The following is a 23,938-nucleotide window of genomic DNA, read 5'->3' as shown; positions in this document are numbered from 1 at the left end:
GTTGATTGCAACAAATTCTCACGATGCCTCATCTAACTCTAATTGTTGCTACACATGGCTCACATCACGCTTAGTGTAAGTTAAGTCTCCTGCTAATTTAACGTTCAAATCTTCAATCCTTGGTATTGGATACTGAGCAAGTTTTGCTGCCTGATTGATGGTTAACTCCTCACATATCCTAATGGTTCTATCTGGCTTAAGCACTGGCACAATGGAAGCCGCCCATTCCAAAAACTGTACAGGTTTGATGATGCCTAATCCTTCCAGCCTCTTGAGTTCAGAGGCCTTTACACGTGAGGCACAGGATACAGGTTGGGCTCTGTAGAACTTGGGCGTGGCCTCAAGATCCATGTAAATGTTTGAATTTAGGCCCTGTATCTAGCCTAACTCATCTTGGGACATCTCTTGATTTATTTTAAGACATCCTGGATGTTTTCATCGTTGGTCTTGAAGATTTCCAGCTAACTTAATCTAATTTGACAAAGCCAATTCTGGCCCATCAAACTGAGCCCTTGGCCCTCTATTACTATTAGAGGCAGTTGAAGTGACTGTTGCTGATCGCTTACGGTGTTGTTGTTCCGAGGATTGTGATGTTAGTCTACCTTTAAGAGATTTTATTAATCACAGCCACAGCCTTAGGTGATGTCATTGGTGGGAGGAGAAAGAAATGTGTGCCAGTCAGGTGACAAGGATTGTTTTTAGTTTGGTTTTGGCTGCAGTGTTAGAAGCACAGCTGACAGAAGTCTCCCTCTCTGTTTTTATTTTGAAAATTTTACCAGTTAGCTGATAGCACATCTTGCTTGCCACCCTGCGGTAAAGAATCTGTGTTTTGGTGTTTTTGGGGAGCTGAAGACTACAAGCTGCTCTGAGTTTTCAAGATCATTTGAAATCAGCATTCAACCCAGGGAACTGGATTCCAGTATCATGTGAGCTTTAGCCTGTGCAGTGATAAATCTGTTTAAAGGGTTTTGTTTATTGGATGTTGGTTTTGGTTGGAACATCTGATATATATATTGGTTAAGGGTTATAATACATTATTGTGGTTGTTTTGTTTTCGCTTGTAATTGATAAAAATTCTTGTTAATTTTCTTACTATACATGCTAACAGTATTCTTAAATAAACTTTGTTTGATAAAAGCTCCCTAGTGGGTCACTTGAATTATACCTGAAATGAAACATCTCATGCTTATCCTAGCCAAATCAAGACCGATAACAAGATCCTTAAAGCTTCCCCTGTATGTGTGGCTAGTCTGGACATTGTGCTTCTGAACCCCTCTTTGTATAGAATGAAATGTTTGTTCCCCTTCACTTGCATTGGAGGCACCCATGTCCACCTCCATTCACCAACAACATGTCCTGCTCCCCCCGTGCCAACACTGTGGTTAAGAAAGCTCACCAACACCTCTACTTTCTCAGAAGACTAAGGAAATTTGGCATGTCACCTATGACTCTCACCAACTTTTACAGATGCATCATAGAAAGCATTCTTTCTGGTTGTATCATAGCTTGGTATGGGCTCCTGCTCTGCTCAAGACAGCAAGGAACTACAAAAGATCGTGAATCCATCACACAAACCAGCCTCCCATCCATTGACTCTGTCTACACTTCCCACTGCCTCAGAAAAACAGCCAGCATAATTAAGGACCACACGCACCCCGGGCATTCTCTCTTCCACCTTCTTCTGTCGGGAAAAACATACAAATGTCTGAGGTCACATACCAACCAACTCAAGAACAGCTTCTTCCCTGCTGCCATCAGACTTTTGAATGGACCTACCTTGTATTTAGCTGATCTTTCTTGACACCCTAGCTATGACTGCAACACTACACTCTGCACCCTCTCCTTTCCTTCTCTATGAACGGTATGCTTTGTCTGTATAGCGCGCAAGAAACAATACTTTTCACTGTATGTTAATACATATGACAATAATAAATCAAATCAAATCATTCTGACTGGCTGACCATTAACCATCAACACAATTATAATTGGGGCCATTTTGTCCACCTTAATGTTGTTTAACCTGTGTACTTCAGAATCTTTTTCACGGTTATTCTCAACACTGTGCACTGGGGTCGGAATTTATTTTTTGCTGGCCCCCCAGTAGGCTCTGCTTAGTCTTACATTTGCTCCTAATGTGTCCCTTCCTATTGCAGACAAAATATGTAGCTTCCCTGAATTTACATCTCTCCTGGGGGGTGATCTCTCCCACACTGGTAGCATTCTTCATAGTTCCTGGTCAATGGACCAAATTCCCTATACCTCTACCCTCTCTTTCGCACCAAGCCTCTTTGCTCATTATTTCCTGTGCCGCCCTCCCTGGCACTTCGACTACCAGCAGCTTCCCGCCAAACCTGGTGGACCTCACCTGCTTGTACATTCTGCAGTTCCATCATCCCCCCCTTTTGGCACTTTATATGACCTGGGTGTCATTCAATGCCTTCTTCAAATTAATCCCTGTCTCTGCTAGTATTTGTTTTGTATAGCTGTATTTTTAATACCGCAGACCAGCTTGTCTCTCAACATGTCATTGAGTGCAGAACCAAACTCGCATTGTCTTAGGCACAAAACAAACACCGCTATCAATTCCCCTGGGATTCTTGTCACTGAATTAAATTTGCATCCCTAGTTGACTGAGACCCTTGCTCCAACTGATTGATAGACACAAAACCATTATTCTTGAATCAAATCACTTCTTTATTAAACAAACTATAAAATCTCAATACTTATCACCACTATTCCCAGTTTAAAACACACAAATTATTTTACCTTCCTTTACAACTACTACAAATCCCTCAGCATAGGCTTAAACAAACAATACGTATCTTATGACTTCTAGTGAAGTTGTGGAGACATCACTACCTAATTGTCCTGGCCAGGAACGAACGAGGATCAGTGAAACTCTGCAGGTCCAGGCAGGCTGTGGGGATTACAAATAGTGTGACATGAACCCAATATCCCGGTTTAGGCCGTCCTCATGTGTGCGGAACTTGGCTATCAGTTTCTGCTCAGCGACTCTGCGCTGTCGTGTGTCGTGAAGGCCGCCTTGGAGAACGCTTACCCGAATATCAGAAGCCGAATGCCCGTGACCGCTGAAGTGCTCCCCAACAGGAAGAGAACAGTCTTGCCCGGTGATTGTCGAGCTCGACAGCCTGCCTGGACCTTGCAGAGTTTCACTGGCTGTCCTGTCTGAAGACAATACACATCTTTTTAGCCTGTCTTGATGCTCTCTCCACTCACATTGTTTGTATCTTAAAGACTTGATTAGCTGTAAGTATTCGCGTTCCAACCATTATTCATGTAAATTGAGTCTGTGTCTTTATATGCCCTGTTTGTGAACAGAATTCCCACTCACCTGAAGAAGGGGCTTGGAGCTCCGAAAGCTTGTGTGGCTTTTGCTACCAAATAAACCTGTTGGACTTTAACCTGGTGTTGTTAAACTTCTTACTGGTGAGGTCCCAGAGGATTGGAGGATAGCCGATGTTGTCATATTATTTAAGAACGGTAGCAAGGATAACCTGAGTAATTATAGGCCAGTGAGCCTGACGTCAGTGATAGTGAAATTGTTGGAGAAGATTCTTAGGGATAGGATCAATACACATTTGGAACTGAACGGTCTTATTATCGACAGACAGCATGGGTTTGTACGAGGGAGGTCATGTCTCACTAATTTGATGGGAGTTTTTAGAGGAGGTGACAAAAATGATTGACAAAAGGAGGGCCGTGGATGTTGTCTACATGGACTTTAGTAAAGCATTGGACAACCTCCCTCATGGCAGGTTGATGCAAAAGATTAAATCACACGGGATCAGGGGTGAACTAGCTGGATGGATTCAGAAGTAGCTTGGCATAGAAGACAGAAAATAGCAGTGGAAGGGTGATTTTCTGAATGGAGGTCTGTAACTAATGGTGTTCCGCAGGGATCAGTGCTGGGACCTCTGTTGTTTGTAATATATATAAATGACTTGGAAGAAAACATTGCTGGTCTGATTAGCAAGTTTGTGGATGATACTAAGATTGCTGGAGTTGCGGATAGTGATGAAGATTGTCTGCAGGATATAGATAGGCTGGAAAATAATCCGGACAAATGCAAGGTGATGGATTTTGGTAGATCCAACTCAGGTGGGAGCTATAAAATAAATGGCAGAACCAACAGGATAGATCTGGGAGTACAGGTCCACAGATCCTTAAAAGTGGCAGCACAGGTGGAAAAGATGGTAAAGAAAGCATATTGCATGTTTGCCTTCATCGGCTGGTAGTATAAAAGTTGGCAAATTATGTTATAGCTGTATAAAACATTGGTTAGACCACATTTGGAATACTGTGCCCAATTCTGGTCGCCACACTACCAGGAGGACATGGAGGCTTTGGAGGGAGTACAGAAAAGATTTATCGGGATGTTGTCTGGTATGGAGGGTATTAGCTATGAGGAGAGATTGAATAAACTGGGATTGTTCTCCATGGAAAGACGGAGGCTGAGAGGCGACCTAATGGAAGCTTATAATGAGAGGTGTCGCTAGGGTTGGAAGCTTTTTCCCAGGGCAGAAATGACAATTACAAGGGGGCACAAGTTCAAGGTTCAGTGGAGATGTACGGGAAAGTTTTTTAGACAGAGAGCGGTGGGGGTCTGGAATGCACCGCCAAGTGAGGTGATTGAGGCAGACATGTTAGCGACATTTAAGACTTATCTAGATAGACACATGAACAGGCAGGGAATAGTGGGATACAGGCTGTTGGTCTAGATGGGACAACGTGATTGGCATAGGCTTGGTGGGCCGAAGGGCCTGTTCCTGTGCTGTTCTTTGTTTGTTCTTTGTAAATGGCAAAAATCTTTTTAAACAATCGGGTCAAGATTACTAAATTAAATGAGCTTCCAAATGAATTACATGGTAAGTTTAGCAAGGAACTACATTGACAATCTCTGCTGCCTGACTCATTGCATCGTAGGAGGACAGCACCCAGGTTTGTAGGGTCAAATATACTCCGAGAGTTACTCAATTATAACAATGAATCCTTCAGATCCACGTCTCTCCTGGTTCCACTAACTGGGTGTCCGTACAGTTCTGGTACCAGGAGACGGAGCGGCGGAAAGCTTTGTAAATACTCGGGTGCTGTGTGCAGAGAAGTCCTCCACTTCTCCACATCTGGCCAAATGCCCGATTCAGATCACCAATACAGATCCAATGTTCATGGTAACGCAGAGACACGCACCACTTGCTGTGATCGCTGTATGAGTAAAAGAGGGCAGGCCCCGGCAGTTTGACCCTGATGACATTGTAGACGTGTTTGGGGAGGGAGCAATTGGAAGGGAGCTCGTGATTGCTGCCATTCCAAGTTTCTACCAACAAATCCGTCTTCAGGGTCTGAGCAACCCAACCTGTGTAAATATCTGGAAGATAACAGGGAAAGTAACTGATGGTGAAAAATAGCCGCCAGCACTGAAATGTTGCATAAACATCGAGAATGTATTTAAACCATCATACATCTGCATCCATTTCTGACCACAATATTCTTTAATTCCTTCTTTTTTAATAATGTTATTCTCATCACAGTTGTATCTTCATTTTTAAGAACACAGAAATTGAAGAACAAAATGAAGCCATTCAGCCCCTTTTTTCTATTCTAGATTCCTGAGTCCCCAGTGAGAATGGACAAGAAATAAAGACCTGCAGAGGAAAGTAGAGACCATTGAAATGCAAATGCTAAGACGTATGTGCCAGAACTTGACCCCCTCGCCCGCCCGAGGCTCGTAAGCTCCCACCCGAGGCCAGTGGAGAAGGCCGTCTGCGAGCCGCGCCCGCCACAATTCTGGGGCGGGCGAGGCGGTAAAATTCCAGCCATGGTTATGACTCCATTGCAAACAATAAGATGGATGGAGAGGTGCTTGAAATTGCAAAGAGCTCAAAACGCTCTTAAAAAGTGACATCCAGAAAATAAAATGTCAGTAATTTGACCATTTGATCAGAGCTGAAAAACGACAGAGATCTCCCAGAGAGCACAGGGAGCAGAAAGAGGATTCGACCGAGGCATATGGTTGGATGATAATGTCGCAGGAGATTGTGGATGAGCTACAGCGGAACAAAGAACAAAGAACAATACAGCACAGGAACAGGCCCTTCGGCCCTCCAAGCCCGCGCCGCTCCCCGGTCCAGGATTGAATCCTGAATCCAGGATCCCCGCCCAATTTTCCAGCCTATCTACATACCAATCACCGAGCTGTCCCTCACAACTACGATGCTTTGTTCATTACAACCTATTAACTCACCCCCACCCCCCCATTCCAGACCATGTGATCTCCAGGGAGAGGCGAAAACCCAGAGTGAAAAACCCCAGGGCCAATATGGGGAAAAAAAAAAATCTGGGAAATTCCTCTCCGACCCCCTGAGGCGATCGAAACGAGTCCAGGAGATCACAATGGCCCTGATCGGAAAATGCTTCCCAACCCTAGTCATTTCCACTTCCACGAACACCATATGAATTCCCTGCCCCCGAGACAGGTTCCCAACTATCCGCAGTCTCGCTCTGTACTGGCACCAGCAAGATGATCATAGAATGAAGCCTTGAAACGAGAAACAAAGAACAATTAGCCCGCGCCGCTCCCTGGTCCAAACTAGACCACTCTTTTGTATCCCTCCATTCCCACTCCGTTCATATAGCTGTCTAGATAAGTCTTAAACGTTCCCAGTGTGTCCGCCTCCACCACCTTGCCCGGCAACACATTCCAGGCCCCCACGACCCTCTGTGTGAAATATGTCCTTCTGATATCTGTGTTAAACCTCCCCCCCTTCACCTTGAACCTATGACCCCTCGTGAACGTCACCACCGACCCGGGGAAAAGCTTCCCACCGTTCACCCTATCCATGCCTTTCATAATTTTATACACCTCTATTAAGTCTCCCCTCATCCTCCGTCTTTCCAAGGAGAACAACCCCAGTTTCCCCAATCTCTCCTCATAACCAAGCCCCTCCATACCAGGCAACATCCTGGTAAACCTCCTCTGTACTCTCTCCAAAGCCTCCACGTCCTTCTGGTAGTGTGGCGACCAGAACTGGACGCAGTATTCCAAATGCGGCCGAACCAACGTTCTATACATCTGCAACATCAGACCCCAACTTTTATACTCTATGCCCCGTCCTATAAAGGCAAGCATGCCATATGCCTTCTTCACCACCTTCTCCACCTGTGACGTCACCTTCAAAGATCTGTGGACTTGCACACCCAGGTCCCTCTACGTCTCTACACCCTTTATGGTTCTTCCATTTATCGTGTAGCTCCTCCCTACATTATTCCCACCAAAATGCATCACTTCGCATTTATCAGGATTGAACTCCATCTGCCATTTCCTTGCCCAAATTTCCAGCCTATCTATATCCTTCTGTAGCCTCTGACTATGTTCCTCACTGTCTGCAAGTCCTGCCAGTTTTGTGTCGTCTGCAAACTTACTGATCACCCCAGTTACTCCTTCTTCCAGATCATTTATATAAATCACAAACAGCAGAGGTCCCAATACAGAGCCCTGCGGTACACCACTAGTCACAGGCCTCCAGCCGGAAAAAGACCCTTCCACTACCACCCTCTGTCTTCTATGACCAAGCCAGTTCTCCACCCATCTAGCCACCTCCCCCTTTATCCCATGGGATCCAACCTTTTTCACTAGCCTACCTAGCCACCGGAGATGTGGGAATGGCATAAGATGATGATCTCCCATGACAGCACATCTCCTGTTGGGAACAGCCACAAGCAGCGGAGGCAGCATTTTTATTGGGAGACCATGCAAAGTCGTCATCTGGCCGGATTTCTCCATAAGACCATAAGACATAGGAGCAGAATTAGGCCACTTGGCCCATTGAGTCTGTTCTGCCATTCAATCATGGTTGATATTTTTCTCATCCCCATTCTCCTGCCTTTTCCCCATAACCCCTGATCCCCTTATTAAGCAAGAACCTATCTATCTCTGTCTTAAAAACACTCAATGACCTGGCCTCCACAGCCTTCTGCGGCAAGGAGTTCCACAGATTTGCCACTCTCTGACTGAAGAAATTCCTCCTCATCTCTGTTTTAAAGGGTCGTCCCTTTAGCCTGAGGCTATGCCCTCTGGTTCTAGATTTTCCTACTGGTGGGAACATCCTCTCCACGTCCACTCTATCCAGGCCTCGCAGTATCCTGTAAGTTTCAATACGATCTCCCCTCATCCTTCTAAACTCCAATGAGTACAGACCCAGAATCCTCAACCGTTCCAAGCTCCTGTCAGCGGGTTTCTCGGCAGCGGGAGGCGGCGCAGCGTTCACTAGCGGCAGGATCCTCTGGCCCGCTGCTGTCAATGGGATTTCCCATTGTAGGAACCCCATGCCGCCGGGAAACCCGCAGTCTGGGTTGCGCTGCCGACGGGACCAGAGTATCCTCCACTAGCAAACAGCCGGAGAATTCCGGCCTCTATCTCCTGACAGTGCCTTCATGGGGAGCGAGGGGAGTGTGTAAAATGGCAGGTGTTTATTGTCAGTTTCTAACAGACATACGGATATAAGAACCTGAAGTAAGAAAATTAGACAGAAAGTGGCAAATCAGAGGGTGAGCAGCTCGAGGTACAGGGTTAAGGTCATTTGAAAAGGAACAGAAGGGGCGATGAGGAGAATTTTTATTTACACACAGCGAGTTGTTGTGATCTGGAAGGCGCTGCCTGAACAGACGGCGGGAGCAGATTCAATAATATCTTTCAAATTGGAGAAAATTGGAGAAACATTTGCAAGGCTACAGGGAAAGGGCAGGGGAGAGTGGGACTAATTGGATAGCCCGTTCAAAGAGCCAGCATAATCACGATGGACAGAATGGCATCCTTCTGAGCTGCATCACTCTCTGGATGGCCCCATCTTCCTCCTCCATTCTTGAATCAGAAGACATTTCCTGCAGTCTGTTTTCCCTATTTGGCCACTTACCATCTTCAAAATTCTTGTACTTTGCGAAGTTCTGGAAGCGGACTCCCCCGGAGGATGTCAGCTGGGTCTGGCGAATCCATGGCGGCTTGGAAATGCTGCGGCCTTTGGCGACCAATTGGAGATCCGAAAGCTCAGGCAGGAAGGTATCAGGAAGAGACCAATTGTAGACATGCGGGTTATAATATAAAAACTGTCTTCCTGCAAAGAAAGATCTTTGTGGTGTTAGTCTGTCGGTGAGAGGTCTGCAAGGTCATGTCTTCAAATACAGAACAGAAAGGCTGTAAATTAAAATCGGCTGTGCTTAAAGCATGTTTCCACCTTCCAGGAATCAATCTCCCACTGATTTATGTGCAGATCACATGCTGTGGATTGGAGTAACAGTAACAACATCAACATGGATTTCTGTAGCATCCATAACACGATAAAACATTCTGAGATGCTTTGCAGGATATTATAAAACAAGATGTGACACTGAGGCGCATTAGGAGATATTAGGCGAGATGACCCAAAGAAAAATGGCCCAACAGGCAGGATGGGATTCTCCTGTCGCGCCCTTCCCAAGACCGGACATTTCCACCCAAGGTCAATGGACTTTCAATTGTCCATCCCACCCGCGGTGATTCCCACACTGGAAAAATTTACCCCATAGACTTTAAGGAATGTCTTAAAGGAGGAAAGCAAGTGGCGAGGTGTAGGGCAGGTGTTTCAGAGACTGTGGCCAAGGCCACTGAAGGTGCCACCATTCACTGGTGGAACAATTAAGATGGGGGATGCAATTAGCTGGCAAAATTGGCCACCCATCGGGCAGCCACTCCCCTGAGCCACCCGCTGCTGATTACCCAGAAGAAATTACAATCAAACGGGGAAATGAAAGTAAGCCACTAGCGCTGTGGTGTTGTCACTAGTAATTCAGAGACCCAGGGTAATGTTCTGGGGACCCTGGGTTCTAATCCCACCACAGCAGATGGTGAAATTCAAATTTGATTTAGAAAAATCTGGAATTAAAACTCTAATAGCCGTGAAACCATTGCTGATTGTTGTAAAACCCGTCTGGTTCACTAACATCCTCTAAGAAATGAAATATTCTGTCCTTATCCTTTCTGGCCTACATGGGACTCCAGACCCACAGACTCTCAAATGTCCTTTGAGTCAGGCTAGCAAGCCACTCAGTTCAAGGGCAATTAGCGATGGACAACAAATGCTGGCTCAGCCAGCGACACCCATTTCCCATGAACAAGTTTTTTAAAAAACACTGGTCTTTAATGCTTCAAAATTGAACACTAGTCAAACAGGGAAATAAGAATACTTTTATTTATTAATTCGTGGGACATGGGCATCGCTAGCTGGCCAGCATTCAATGCCCATTCCTTGTTGTTCTTGAGAGGGCAGTTGACAGTCAACCACATTGCTGTGGCTCTGGAGTCACGTGTAGGCCAGACCAGGTAAGGACGGCAGATTTCCTTCCCTCAAGGATATTAGTGAACCAAATAGGTTTTTCCGACAATCGACAGTGGTTTCATGGTCATCAGTAGATTCTTAATTCCAAGTATTTTTTTTATTGAATTTAAATTCCACCATTTGCCGTGGCGGGATTCACACTCAGATCCCCAGAACATTAGCTGAGTTTCTGGGTTAAGAGAGGCCATTGCCTCTCCAAGATGGTGACAAGTGTGAGATATTGCACTTTGGAAGGACAAATCAAAGTAGAACGTACAGGGTAAATGGTAGGACTCTGAAGAGTGCAGTTGAACAGGGGGATCTGGGAATACAGGTACAGAATTCCCTAAAAGTGACGTCACAGGTGGATAGGGTCGTAAAGAGGGCCTTTGGTACATTGGCCTTTATAAATCGGAGTATCGAGTATAAAAGTTGGAGTGTTATGGTAAGGTTATATAAGGCATTGGTGAGGCCGAATTTGGAGTATTGTGTACAGTTTTGGTCACCTAGTTACAGGAAGGATGTGAATAAATTGAAAGAGTGCAGAGAAGGTTCACAAGGATGTTGCCGGGACTTGAGAAGCTGAGTTACAGAGAGAGATTGAATTGGTTGGGACTTTATTCCCTGGAGCGTAGAAGATTGAGGGGAGATTTGATAGAGGTGTATAAGATTTTGATGGGTATAGATAGAGTGAATGCAAGCAGGCTTTTTCCGCTGAGGCTAGGGGAGAAAAAAACCAGAGGGCATGGGTTAAGGGTGAAAGGAGAAAAGTTTAAAGGGAATATTAGGGGGGGCTTCTTCACGCAGAGAGTGGTGGGAATGTGGAATGAGCTGCCGGATAAAGTGGTAAATGTGGGGTCACTTTTAACATTTAAGAAAAACTTGGACGGGTTCATGGATGAGAGGCGTGTGGAGGGATATGGTCCAAGTGCAGGTCAGTGGGACTAGGCATAAAATGGTTCGGCACAGACAAGAAGGGCCAAAAGGCCTGTTTCTGAGCTGTAATTTTCTATGGTTCTATGGTTCTATGGTGATGGTCTGAACTGTTTATTTTTCCCCTTCTGGGTGGATGCTGTGGCATTGGAAGGTATCAGGCCAGCTCCTGACACTTTCCTCCGTCATTGGACCAGCTGTGTCACCTCCAGCATTCCTTTCCCAGGGGCTAACTCTCCAACATATACGCAGCAATAAAAATAATAATTCCTTACCAATTTCCATCACTTGACTGTATTTGTATGTGAAACAGAAGAGAGTCTGTCCATATTTCTTTCCAGAGGAAGGCCACGAATATTTCTTGTTAGGAAAAGGAGGGAAATGTGGAACACTGTGACTTAGCCAGAATCCTTGGTTATTGTCGAACAGCAGAACACCTAGAATTAGTTAACAATGAGTGACACACCATCAAAACACATGACTGATAAACATCATGAGGGACACTATGGGACAGGATTTAGAAGTTTGTATTAACAATGCAGACATTTAGCAACAGGAAGGAATATTGGGGATTCAGATACGGAGATTAGGGGGACTATAGGAAACCAGAAACTCTCGTGAGGCCTACTCAGCTCAGATCCTGAATTGCAGATTTGGGCTCCAAGATGGTGAAGCTGGAATTGACGACTCCGGCTGAACACGTGTTCTCACCAGTAACTCCCCAACACGCTGACATGGTGTACTGCCTTCGCAAACCAAACTGGACAGCAGGAGGTCCACTCTGTTTCAAGTACAAGGATAGCAGTCTTTTCCAGTGTCTGTTTTGGTGAGAAGTTTTATTGAATGGATCTGAAAATGTCTGCCTCCTGAGGCAGCCTCATGGCATAGTCACATGACTACAGAAATCCAGCAGTGTCAATCAGACTGATTACATTTCAAAACTCAACATGTTGCCTCCACAATTAGATGATGCTCAACAATTAGCCAAAGTGCCATTTTCCCCATCTCCAATATCTTTTATAACTAATCAGAAATATTTTATTATGGGTGACACGGTGGTTTGCACTGCTGCCTCACAGCGCCAGGAACCTGGGTTCAATTCCAGCCTTGGATGACTATCTGTGTGGAGTTTGCACGTTCTCCCTGTGTCTGCGTGGGTTTCCTCCAGGTGGTCCGGTTTTAACGTTTATTTATTAGTGTCACAAATAGGCTTTCATTAACACTGCAATGAAGTTACTGTGAAAATCCCCTAGTCGCCACACTCCGGCGCCTGTTCGGGTACATTGAAGGAGAATTTTGCATGACCTATGCACCTAATCAGCACATCTTTCAGACTGTGCGAGGAAACCGGAGCACCCAGAGGAAACCCACGCAGACACGGGGAGAACATGCAGACTCTGCACCGGCAGTGACCCAAGCCGGGAATTGAACCTGGGTCCCTGGCACTGTGAGGCAGCAGTGCTAACCACTGTGCCACCATGCCATCCAGGTTTTCTCTGACAATCCAAAGATGTGCAGGTTAGGTGGATTGGCCATGCTAAATTGCTCCTTAGTATCAGGGGGATTAGTAGAGTAAATACCTGGGGTTACAGGGATGGGGCCTGGGTGGGATTGTTGCTGGTGCAGGCTCGATGGGCCGAATGGCCTCCTTCTGCACTGTAGGGATTCTATGATTCTAATAAACAGCTGATCAAAGAAAATGAATAATTGTACAGTATCCGCACTCGATATTTGAACTCCTTCTCAAATTCCCAAGTGTGCTGACCTCTCTGCTCTAGTTCCTGATGTTGGCTGAGTTGTTTGTTCAAATTTCTGAAATGTTTTATTCGCTGTGAAGGTATACGATTTCATAGCTGAGGAACTGAAACCCATTTATTTAAAAAGCAAAAATTGCAAAGCTGGCTCAGCCAATCTGTCGCAAGAAATACCTTAGACTGAGTTTGTGCTGAATCGATTACTTCACCTCAGAGAGAGAGTCACACTGGAACGGTGCTAACATTAGCTGTGTGTTCTTGAGGGAAAGGAAAACAGAGCCTTCTGCTCTTGATCACCTCCCAGTGACTCCTGCAACAAACTGGGATGTTGTCTGCTCTCCCAGGTTTAAACCTTGAAAGGTCCCTTTAACACAACCGAGAAGAAGAGGAGGGAAAGCTCTGGCTGATCCCTCGAGAAGACTTTAAAATAGATTAATAGATTATTAGAGGAAAGGTTGAGGGAGCTAGGGCTGTTCTCTCTGGAGCGGAGGATGCTGAGGGGAGACTTAATAGAGGTTTATAAAATGATGAAGGGGATAGATAGAGTGAACGTTCAAAGACTATTTCCTCGAGTGGATGGAGCTATTACAAGGGGGCATAACTATAGGGTTCATGGTGGGAGATATAGGAAGGATATCAGAGGTAGGTTCTTTACGCAGAGAGTGGTTGGGGTGTGGAATGGACTGCCTGCAGTGATAGTGGAGTCAGACACTTTAGGAACATTTAAGCGGTTATTGGATAGGCACATGGAGCACACCAGGATGATAGGGAGTGGGATAGCTTGATCTTGGTTTCAGATAAAGCTCGGCACAACATCGTGGGCCGAAGGGCCTGTTCTGTGCTGTACTGTTCTATGTTCTATGTTCTATCCGCTAATTGTCACGATGCAGCTTATGGGAGCTCGCTGTGCACAAATTGGCCACAGATCAGAGGCTGGGAATCCTGTGGTGAGTAACTCATCGCCTCACTCCCCAAAGCCTGTCCATCATCTACAAGGCACAAGTCAGGAGTGTGATGGAATACTCCCCACTTGCCTGGATGTGTGCAGCTCCAACAACACTCAAGAAGCTTGACACCATCCAAGACAAAGCAGCCCACTTGATTGGCACCTACAAACATTCAATCCCTCCACCACCGACGCTCAGTAGCAGCAGTGTATAGTATCTACACGATGCAGTGCAGCGATACACCAAAAATCTTTAGATAACACCTTCCAAACCCATGGCCACTTCCATCCAGAAGGGCAACAGGTACTTGGGAACACCACCACCCGCAGGTTCCCCTCCAAGCCACTCACCATCCTGACTTGGAAATATATCGTTGTTCCTTTGCAGTCTCTCGGTCAAAATCCTGGAATTCCCTCCCTAACGGCATTGTGGGTCAACCCACAGCATGTGGACTGCAGCGATTCAAGGCGGCAGCTCATCACCACCTTCTCAAGGGCAACTAGGGATGGACAATAAATGCTGGCCAGCCAGGAATGCCCATGTCCCATGGTGATTATTTTCAAAAGTGTTTCATTGGCTGTAAAGTGCTTTGAAACATCCTGATATCACGAAAGGCACCACATAAATACAATCTCTCTTTCTGTGTAGATTCTGGAGGTGAGGATGGATCAGCAGTGGATGCTGCATGAAGGTTGGGATCAAATTGGGTTCAAAGTACCTCAGGTAGGAAATCCATCTCTTATCGACTGGGTTCATAACTGAAGCTGACCATGAGCATGAAGGACACAAACACAGGAACTAGGAGCAGGAATAGGCCCTTCAGCCCATCATAACTGATCCACATTCAATACAATCATAGGGTCATAGAATCATAGAATCATACAGAGCATAACAGGCCCTTTGGCCCATTATCATTGAGGCTTGGTGTTTGATTCCCAAGAACCATGAGTTAGAAAAACAGCAGGAAAAGGAAGAAAGAAAAGTGGACAAAAAACTCATAAAAAGATAGCATGAAAAAAACCCGTGTCCTCTCCTGCTATTGGAAAAGAGAACTGCTATCAGGTTGGTAACCAGAACTGAGGTATAAACTCAAGGTTAACTGTTGTCGAGGTCATTATCCTTCACCTCCCCAAAGAAGCGACCAATGGTGAAGCCCATTACAAGTTGGCTAATTATTAACCAATAGTGAACAGCAATAAGTTGTGTGTCATGTCATGTAAAGCCTTTCTAATGTTGACAAGTGACTGAAGTTATTTGAATATTACTCTGAAAACTGATAATCCTTCATGTTTCACTTTTGCCTCGAATCAACATCATTGCCAAATGTATCCAGAGATTCCATGAATCCCAACTGTGGGGAAGTAAAATTATCCTATAGCAGCCGCTTTGAGACATTTTCTTCCCCTAAATCTACGAATGAGTCCTAGATTCATCATTAACCAAAACAAACGAACCAAGTTCAACTCTGGACTTTCAGGCTCCACGCACTTTGGTTCAGTCAATCAAAACTCTGTGCCAACGTATATAAGATTCAATTACCTTTAGTATGTCCATGCTTCATATCATAAGGCATTAATGGTGCAGCATCATTGTAGAGAAAATATGCTCTGTCATCGACCTGTCTCCAAGGGAACAACAGTGATCCAAGCATATAATTCCATAAAGTCACACGAGATAAAGAATATATTAGCAAACTTGAAGGATGGGGAGAGTCAATGGCAGATGGATCTCAGTAAACACAAGCGTGAGGCAGTGCATTTTGGTAGGTGGTTTAAGATGGAATCAAAATAGGAGGTTTCAAAATGGAGATGAGTAATTTCTTCTTTCAGAGAGGATGGTCAGTGTTTGGAATTCCCTTCCCTATAGGGCGATGGAGGCTGGGTCACCATATATTCAAGGCTGGGTTTGACAGATTTTTCATGAACAAGGTGAGTCAGCAAGGGTTATCACAGAATCCCTTCAGTGCAGAAGGAGGCCATTCGGCCCATTGAATCTGCACCAACCACAATCCACCCCCTCCCCAGGTCCTATCCCCATAATCCCATGCATTTACCCTCGCTCGTCCCCTGACACTCAGGGGCAATTTAGCATGGCCAATCCACCTAACCGCACATCTTTGATCTGTGGAAGGAAACCGGAGCACCCGGAGGAAACCCAGGCAGACATGGGGAGAATGTGCAGATGCCACACAGACAGTGACCCAAGCTGGGAATCGAACCCAGGTCCCTGGCACTGTGAGGCAGCAGTGCTAACCGCTGTGCCACCACGCCACCCTGGCTATGGAAGGGGGAAAACAGCAAAGTGGAGATGAGGCCACGATCAGATTGGCCATAATCTTATTGAATGGCAGAGCAGGCTCAAGAGTTCAAATGGTTCAAAACCTTCTCTTGATACCTTTTATGTATTTTTTATGCCTCATGCTCCTCGGGAAACAAAAGTCTAAATGAAGCACAGGATCAAAGGGAACTGGGGGGACAGGTTCACAAATCACTAACAGTAGCAACACAGGTTAACTTAGGTGTGGTGATCCTCAGGTTAAATTACCACCAGCCTCTGGTCATCAGGAACTATGATGACTTTACCTTACAGATATATTTATGAAGGAGTAAATAGGCAGCTGAAGGTGAAAGAAGAAGATTCTGTTGATACGTTGCAGACCAGTTGATCCAAATGACCAGTTTTGGTGCTGTAATCTCTACATTGATCAAATCTAAGGTGATGTAAATTCAGGTGAGTGAGAAGGGGCTTAAGGCTCTGAAAGCTTGTGTGGCTTTTGCTACCAAATAAACCTGTTGGACTTTAACCTGGTTGTTGTTAAACTTCTTACTGTGTTTACCCCAGTCCAACGCCGGCATCTCCACATCATAACTGATAGAAGACAGAGAGTTGGGATAAGAGGGGTATTTTCAGAATGGTAACCTGTAACCTGGAGTGCCACAGGGATCAGTGCTGGGACCACAATTATTGATGATATATATTAATGACTTGGATGAGGGAAGTGAATGTACCATTGCCAAGTATGTGATGACACAATACTTGGGAAGGCAAGTGGTGAGGATGACATAACGAGTCTTCAGAGGCACATAGGCAGGTTAAGTGAGTGGGTAAAATCTAGCAGATGCAATATAACATAGGGAAATGTGAAGTTATGCACTTTTGTAGGAAGGATAAAAGAGCTGAATATTATTAAAATGGAGAAAGACTGCAGAAAGCTGCAGAACAGAGGGATTTGTGGGCCCTCGTACATAAATCAAAAACGTTAGCATGCACATCCAGCAGCTCATTGGGAAAGCAAATGGAATGTTGGTCTTAATGAGGAGCGTTTAAGGATTCTGGGTCTGTACTCGATGGGGTTTAGAAGGATGAGGTGGCATCTCATTGAAACTGACAGAATACTGAAAGGCCTGGATAGAGTGAACGTGGGGAAGATGATTCCATTAATGGGAGAGACTAGGATCCGAGGACACAGCCTCAGAGTAAAGGGATGACCCTTTAGAACTGAGATGAGGAAGAGACTTTTCAGCCAGAGGGTGGTAAATCTGTGGAATTCATTGCTACAGAAGGCCGGGGAGGTCAGGTCATTGAGTATATTTAAGACAGAGATAGATAGGTTCTGGATTGGTAAGGGGATCAAAGGTTACGGGGAAGAGGTGGGAGAATGGAGTTGAGAAACATATCAGCCATGATTGAATGGCGGAGCAGACTCGATGGGCTGAATGGCCGAATTCAGCTCCTGTATCTTATAGTCTCAATTTCAAAGGGAATGGAGTATAGGAGTGAAGGTGAAAGAAGAAGACTCTGTTGATAAGTTGCAGACCAGTTGATCCAAATGACCAGTTTTGGTGCTGTAATCTCTACATTGATCAAATCTAAGGTGGTGTAAATTCAGGTGAGATAGAAGGGGCTTAAGGCTCCGAACGCTTGTGTGGCTTTTGCTACCAAATAAACCTGTTGGACTTTAACCTGGTTGTTGTTAAACTTCTTACTGTGTTTACCCCAGTCCAACGCCAGCATCTCCACATCATAACTGATAGAAGACAGAGAGTTGGGATAAGAGGGGTATTTTCAGGATGGTAACCTGTAATTAGTGGAGTGCATGATGTGGAGATGCCGGCGTTGGACTGGGGTAAGCACAGTAAGAAGTCTCACAACACCAGGTTAAAGTCCAACAGGTTTATTTCGTAGCAAATACCATAAGTTTTCGGAGCTTGCTGCTCCTTCGTCAGATGGAGTGGTCTCTGTTCTCCAACAGGGCACAGACACAGAAATCAAATTACAGAATACTAATTAGAATGCAAATCTCTACAGCCAGCCAGGTCTTAAAAGGTACAGATAATGTGGTTGGAGGGAACATTAAACACAGGTTAAAGAGATGGAGTGCCACAGGGATCAGTGCCGATAGGGAAGTCTTGCTAAAACTATACAAGGCACTAGTTAGACCGCACCTGGAATACTGTGAACAGCTTTGGTACCCTTATCTAAGGAAAGGTATACTGGCACTGGAGACAATCCAGACAAGATTCATTAGGTTTATCCCAGGTATCGAGGGATTTTCTCATGAGAAGAGGTTGAGTAGGGTGGTTCTGTGCTCATTGGAGTTTAGAAGAATGAGAGGCAAACTTATTGAGACATATCGGATGCTCAGGCAGACTGACAGGGTAGATGCTGAGAGGTTGTTCCCTTTTGTGGGAGAGTCTAGGACCAGAGGGCATAAGGGGTCATCCATTTACGACAGATGAGGAGGAATTTCTTCTCTCAGAGAGTAGTGAAATTGTGGAGTTCTTTACCGCAGAGGGCTGTAGAGGCTGTGTCAGCAAGGCTGAGATAGATGGGTTTTTAATGAGTAAGGGAATCAAGGATTATGGGGATAAGGCTGGAAAGTGGAGTTGAGGATTATCCTATCAGGTCAGTTATGGTTTCATTGAACTGTGGTGCAGAGTCAATGGGTTGAATGGCCTCCATCTGCTCCTGCGTTTTATGGTCTACAAGATTCTTTAGTGTGCATCTGGTTTGGTCACACACCATGTTAACACCCCCGCAGTATTTTGCTTTTATCTTTATGTTAACACTTGCCTTTGATTTATAAGTGGAGTAAAGTTGCTGCAGAGTTCTCCCGGTGGCACTCTCTGTCATATTGACAAGGTATTTGCTCTGCTGCCAGTTTCCAGTTGAAGGATCTAAGTACAAGTATTTTACTCCCTTCCCGATGGCTTGATGAACTCTATGTTTGGGCAACTTGTAAACGACAAACCTGTGAGGCGAGAAATTGACAAATGGCAAAAGATAAAAGGAAACACAAAAACACCCAAAGCGTATAAGTGTTTGAAACATTAATCTATTTAGAACTGTAAAGGTTTAACTTTGCACCTTCAACAATGCGGTCCTTCCTGCTGCACTTGAGTGCAAGTTTAGTCCAATATGTCCAAGCAATATGATATAAAGTTGTGTCACACCTTACTTAGTGCTGAAACACTTATTCATGTCTTTGTACCGCTATGCTTGACTATTCCACACACACCTGCCTGGCCTTGCTCACTCTAGGAACAGTGGTCATCCCAGATTCAGCAGCCCATGTCCTTATTCGCACCAAATCCCATTCACTCACCAACCCTGTGCTCCCAGTCAAGCAATGTCTTCATTTCAAACATTCTCATCCTTGTTTCAAAATCCCCCATGCCCTTCCCTATCTTCTTAATCTCCTCAGCCCCACAATCATTGAATTATAGAATCTCTGTAGTGCAGAAGAAGGCTATTCGGCCCATCGAGTCAGCACCAACTCTCCAACAGAGCATCCCATCCAGGCACTATATACATAACCCGTAACGTACTTACTCCGCTAATTGCCCTAACCTACACATCTTGGGACATTAAGGGGCAATTTAATCATGGCTAATCCACCTAATTCACACATCTTTAGACATCTTCGATCCTCTGAGATAATTTTGGCCTCTTGAGCACCTATTTCTATGTCTTCCTTTCTTATGAATAAATATTCACTTTCCTTGAAATCTGCTAGAATAATTCCTGCATTTATAATCAAAGAACACAATTTCCTAATCACCAGTTGTGTTCCACGACAAGGTCCTTGTAAAGTTTTGTGGCAACAATATAACTGCCCCTTCATTGAGTCCAGGTTAGTGCATTGGTCTGCCCATTGGTGTTAGCCTGTGTAGAAATTCTAGAACATATCACCCTCTTCATCTCTAGCATTGATGCTGATGTATTCTTTCAATTCATCACACAGCTTTTCTAAAATGTTTTCATTCAAATCTAGTGGATCTTTATTTTTATCACAAAGAGTAACTTTTCAATAGCTTGTGTCAAATATCTGCCCCTTCATTTTGCCACATTTAACCAATTCTATCATTTGATCCACCCCATCTTCCCATGCGATCCCCATTCCTCACGGAAATTCTTTCTCCCGCCAGGGTAATTTTGTTGTAGTGCTCCCCTTATCTTCCTCTCTTTTTGCTCCCTACAAACCCCACCACCCAATAATCCATCCATACCCCTATCCCCACTACCCGCGACCCCATCCCCACCCCACCAATACCCTTGCCATGTCCACCGCCACTCCACCACCAATCATTGGCAGAAGAATCTGAATCATATACTCCAGTTCTCTGAGCCCCCCCACATGCCCAAGATACGATTCACCAAATAAATCCACCAACAGATCAAGAACACCAAGATCCCTTCAACTAACTGATCAAAACAGTCTGAGCAGACTAAAACCTTATTAAAAATTACATGAGTGAATGCTCATATCCAGTGCATCACAAATGCTCTTCCTGAGGCCAGCAACTACTGGAGTGGGGATTGAACCCAGTGCTTCATAAACAGGACTGTGACCCAATGCACTACCAAACCTCTCTTGGTGTGGCTAGCCACTGCCTTCAACCCTGCTTTATCTGATACCCATTCCTGATTTTTGCACCTTGTGCCCAACAGCACAGGAAATAATTGAGTTAAGGGAGGCATGGTGGCACAGTGGTTAGCACTGCTGCCTTACAGTGCCAGGGACCCAGGTTCGATTCCCAGCTTGGGTTACCGTCTGTGTGAAGTTTACACATTCTCCCCGTGTCTGCATGGGTTTCCTCCCACAGTCCAAGGATGTGCTGGTTAGGTGGATTGGCCAAGCTAAATTACCCCTTAGTGTGAGGATGATTAGCAAGGTAAATACATGGGGCTACGGGGATAGGACCTGGGTTATTGGGGGCTTGATGGGTGAATGGCCTCTTTCTGCACTGTAGGGATTCTATGATTCTATCTCACGGGGAACATGAAGCTATGTACCAATGTAACACCGTCATTCACAAAAAGCAGCCATTAAATATCCATTCATGCTATAATAATATGAAGTTATTGTGGACGGTGTGAAGGATTTTGAGTGTTTTACAACAAGGAACATCGATGCTGGAAATAAGGATACTTTCTAATTCATGCATTCAGTTTTAGAACCGAGCTGTAACAGGGCGGATAGATGCAGACGGCTCCTATTTATTACTTTGAGTGAGTTGAGCCTATGAATTAGCGTGACATTTCTTTTAACCCCCACACCAGACAGCCCACGTACTCTCTGAATAATGATCTAACCTGTGGGTCAGTTGGTAGCTCTTGCCTTGAGTCAAAGTGTTTACCATCTCACTCCAAAGACTAGAGCACACAGTTTGCCTGTCACTCCAGGGCAGTACTGAGGGAATGTTACACAGGAGGCGTCGTCATTCAGACCAGAAGTCAAACTGAGGCCCAATCTGCCTTTCTGTCTGTTTAAAAATATGTCCCGTGACACCATTTGAAAGAAGACTTGGGGACAAAGAACAAAGAACAAAGAAAATTACAGCACAGGGACAGGGCCTTTCGGCCCTCCAAGCCTGCACCGACCATGCTGCCCGACTTAACTAAAACCCCCTATGCTTCCGGGGACCATATCCTTCTATTCCCATCTCATTCATGTACTTGTCAAGACGCCCCTTAAAAGTCACTACCGTATCCGCTTCCACTACCTCCCCCGGCAATGAGTTCCAGGCACCCACCTGGCCAATATTTATCCCGCAACCGACATTATCTAGGTTGATACTACAGGGCAGTACTGAGGGAGTGCCACACTGTCTGAGGCACCATCTTTCAGATGAGATGTTAAGTGTGAGCTGGTAAAAGAAGCTCCACAGCATAATGGGGAAGGGAAGCAGGGGAGTTCTCCCCAGAGTCCTGGCCAATATTTATCCCACAACCAACACTGCTAAAACAGAATGCCTAATCATCTATCCCATTGCTGTCTATGAGGTCTTATTCACAAATTGGCCGTTAGGAATCCAATATTAAGACAGTGAGAAACACGTCTGTGGCTGCACAACACTTTAGCACATCCTGTGTTTGTGAAAAGAGCTAATCTTTTTTCTCTGGAGCATAGGAGGCTGAGGGGTGACCTTTAAGAGGTCTATAAAATAATGAGGGGCATAGACAAGGTAGATAGCCAATATCTTTTTCCAAAGGTAGGGGAGTCTAAAACTAGAGGGCATAGGTTTAAGGTGAGAGGGGAGAGATACAAAAGTGTCCAGAGGGGCAATTTTTTCACACAGAGGGTGGTGAGTGTCTGGAACAAGCTGCCAGAGGTAATAGTAGAGGCGGGTACAATTTTATCTTTTAAAAAGTATTTAGATAGTTACATGGGTACGATGGGTATAGAGGGATATGGGCCAAATGCGGGTAATTGGAATTAGTTTAGGGGTTTAAAAAAAAAAGGGCAGCATGGACAAGTTGGGCCAAAGGGCCTGTTTCCATGCTGTAAACCTCTATGACTCTAATCCTTTCTTTCTCAATTACCCCAATTTCTCAATTAGCCCAATCCATCACGCAAACCAACCTCCCATCCATTGACTCTGTCCACATTTCCCGCTGCCCCGGACATTCTCTCTTCCACCTTCTTCCGTTGGGAAAAAGATACAAAAGTCTGAGGTCACGTACCAACCGGCTCAAGAACAGCTTCTTCCCTGCTGCCGTCAGACTTTTGAATGGACCTACCTTGCATTAAGTTGATCTTTCTCTACACCCTAGCAATGACTGTAACACTACATTCTGCACTCTCTCCTTTCCTTCGCTATGTACGGTATGCTTTGTCTGTATAGCGCAAGAAACAATACTTTTCACTGTATGTTAATACATGTGACAATAATAAATCAAATCAAACAAAACCATGAAATGGATAGATGTTGATCCACTAGGATCTAGACTCACATGGCATCAACCCCCCCCCCCACCCCCACCCCCCCCCCCACAAACCCCCCCCCCCCCCCGCCCCACCTCCCTACTCCCACCGTTCGCTGGTTGTGTGCCATGTAGTACTCACCAATCCACTGGCTGGCCAGTCTCATCTCTGCAGGAGATGTCAGCAAAACTGGAACTGGTGGGAATCGTCACCAGCAAGAACAAGACACAGATGTATTGTGCTTCCATTTCAGAAGGAGCCTTGTCAACTGCTGGCGAGGGAACTGCCTCAGCTGGACTCGATTTGCTGTTTCAGGATAGAGAAAGCAGAAGTGACACTGCGATAAATTAGGCATCAAAACTTGAAGGGCCCCGCGCCTTGTGATTTGTTTCTCTGCCACGTGATTGTGGAGAATTAACATCATCAACCGAATAATGACCTGCAATTAAACTGCAACCCAAACCCCAACCTCAGGGTGTGCCAGGGTGTACCAGGACAGAGAAATAAAAACCAAAAATACTGGAATTACTCAATGGATTGGCAGCATAAGGTGGCCCCCCGGTTGTGTTACAATGATCTAATAATTTTTTTCCTTATTCTTTCTTGGGCTGTGGGCCTCACCAGACATTAAACTGAGGCCCAATCTGCCTTTCTGGCCGTTTTAAAAGATGCGGCACCATTTTACTGAAGACTGGGGGAGACCTTCCTAAATATTTATCCCTCAAGCAA

The 23,938-nt window shown here is 45.2% G+C and overlaps 1 protein-coding gene across 1 annotated transcript; it reads right to left on the bottom strand.

Annotated features, from left to right (window-relative positions):
- Positions 1-2,678: 2,678 nt before the first annotated feature.
- Positions 2,679-23,485, bottom strand: dnase2b (deoxyribonuclease II beta). The gene is made up of 6 exons (XM_078218988.1): positions 23,351-23,485; positions 19,075-19,252; positions 15,541-15,619; positions 11,576-11,737; positions 8,931-9,128; positions 2,679-5,386 (listed from the first exon to the last, which is right to left on the bottom strand). The coding sequence occupies exons 1-6, from the start codon at positions 23,455-23,457 to the stop codon at positions 5,013-5,015; spliced, it is 1,098 nt and encodes a 365-aa protein (XP_078075114.1). The 5' UTR covers positions 23,458-23,485; the 3' UTR covers positions 2,679-5,012.
- Between the last annotated feature and the right edge of the window lie 453 nt (positions 23,486-23,938).

Source organism: Mustelus asterias, chromosome 8 (assembly GCF_964213995.1).
Source record: "Mustelus asterias chromosome 8, sMusAst1.hap1.1, whole genome shotgun sequence".
Lineage (NCBI taxonomy): Eukaryota > Metazoa > Chordata > Chondrichthyes > Carcharhiniformes > Triakidae > Mustelus > Mustelus asterias.
Note: the sequence above shows the minus strand (reverse complement) of the source record. Positions and strands in the feature narration are given on the sequence as shown.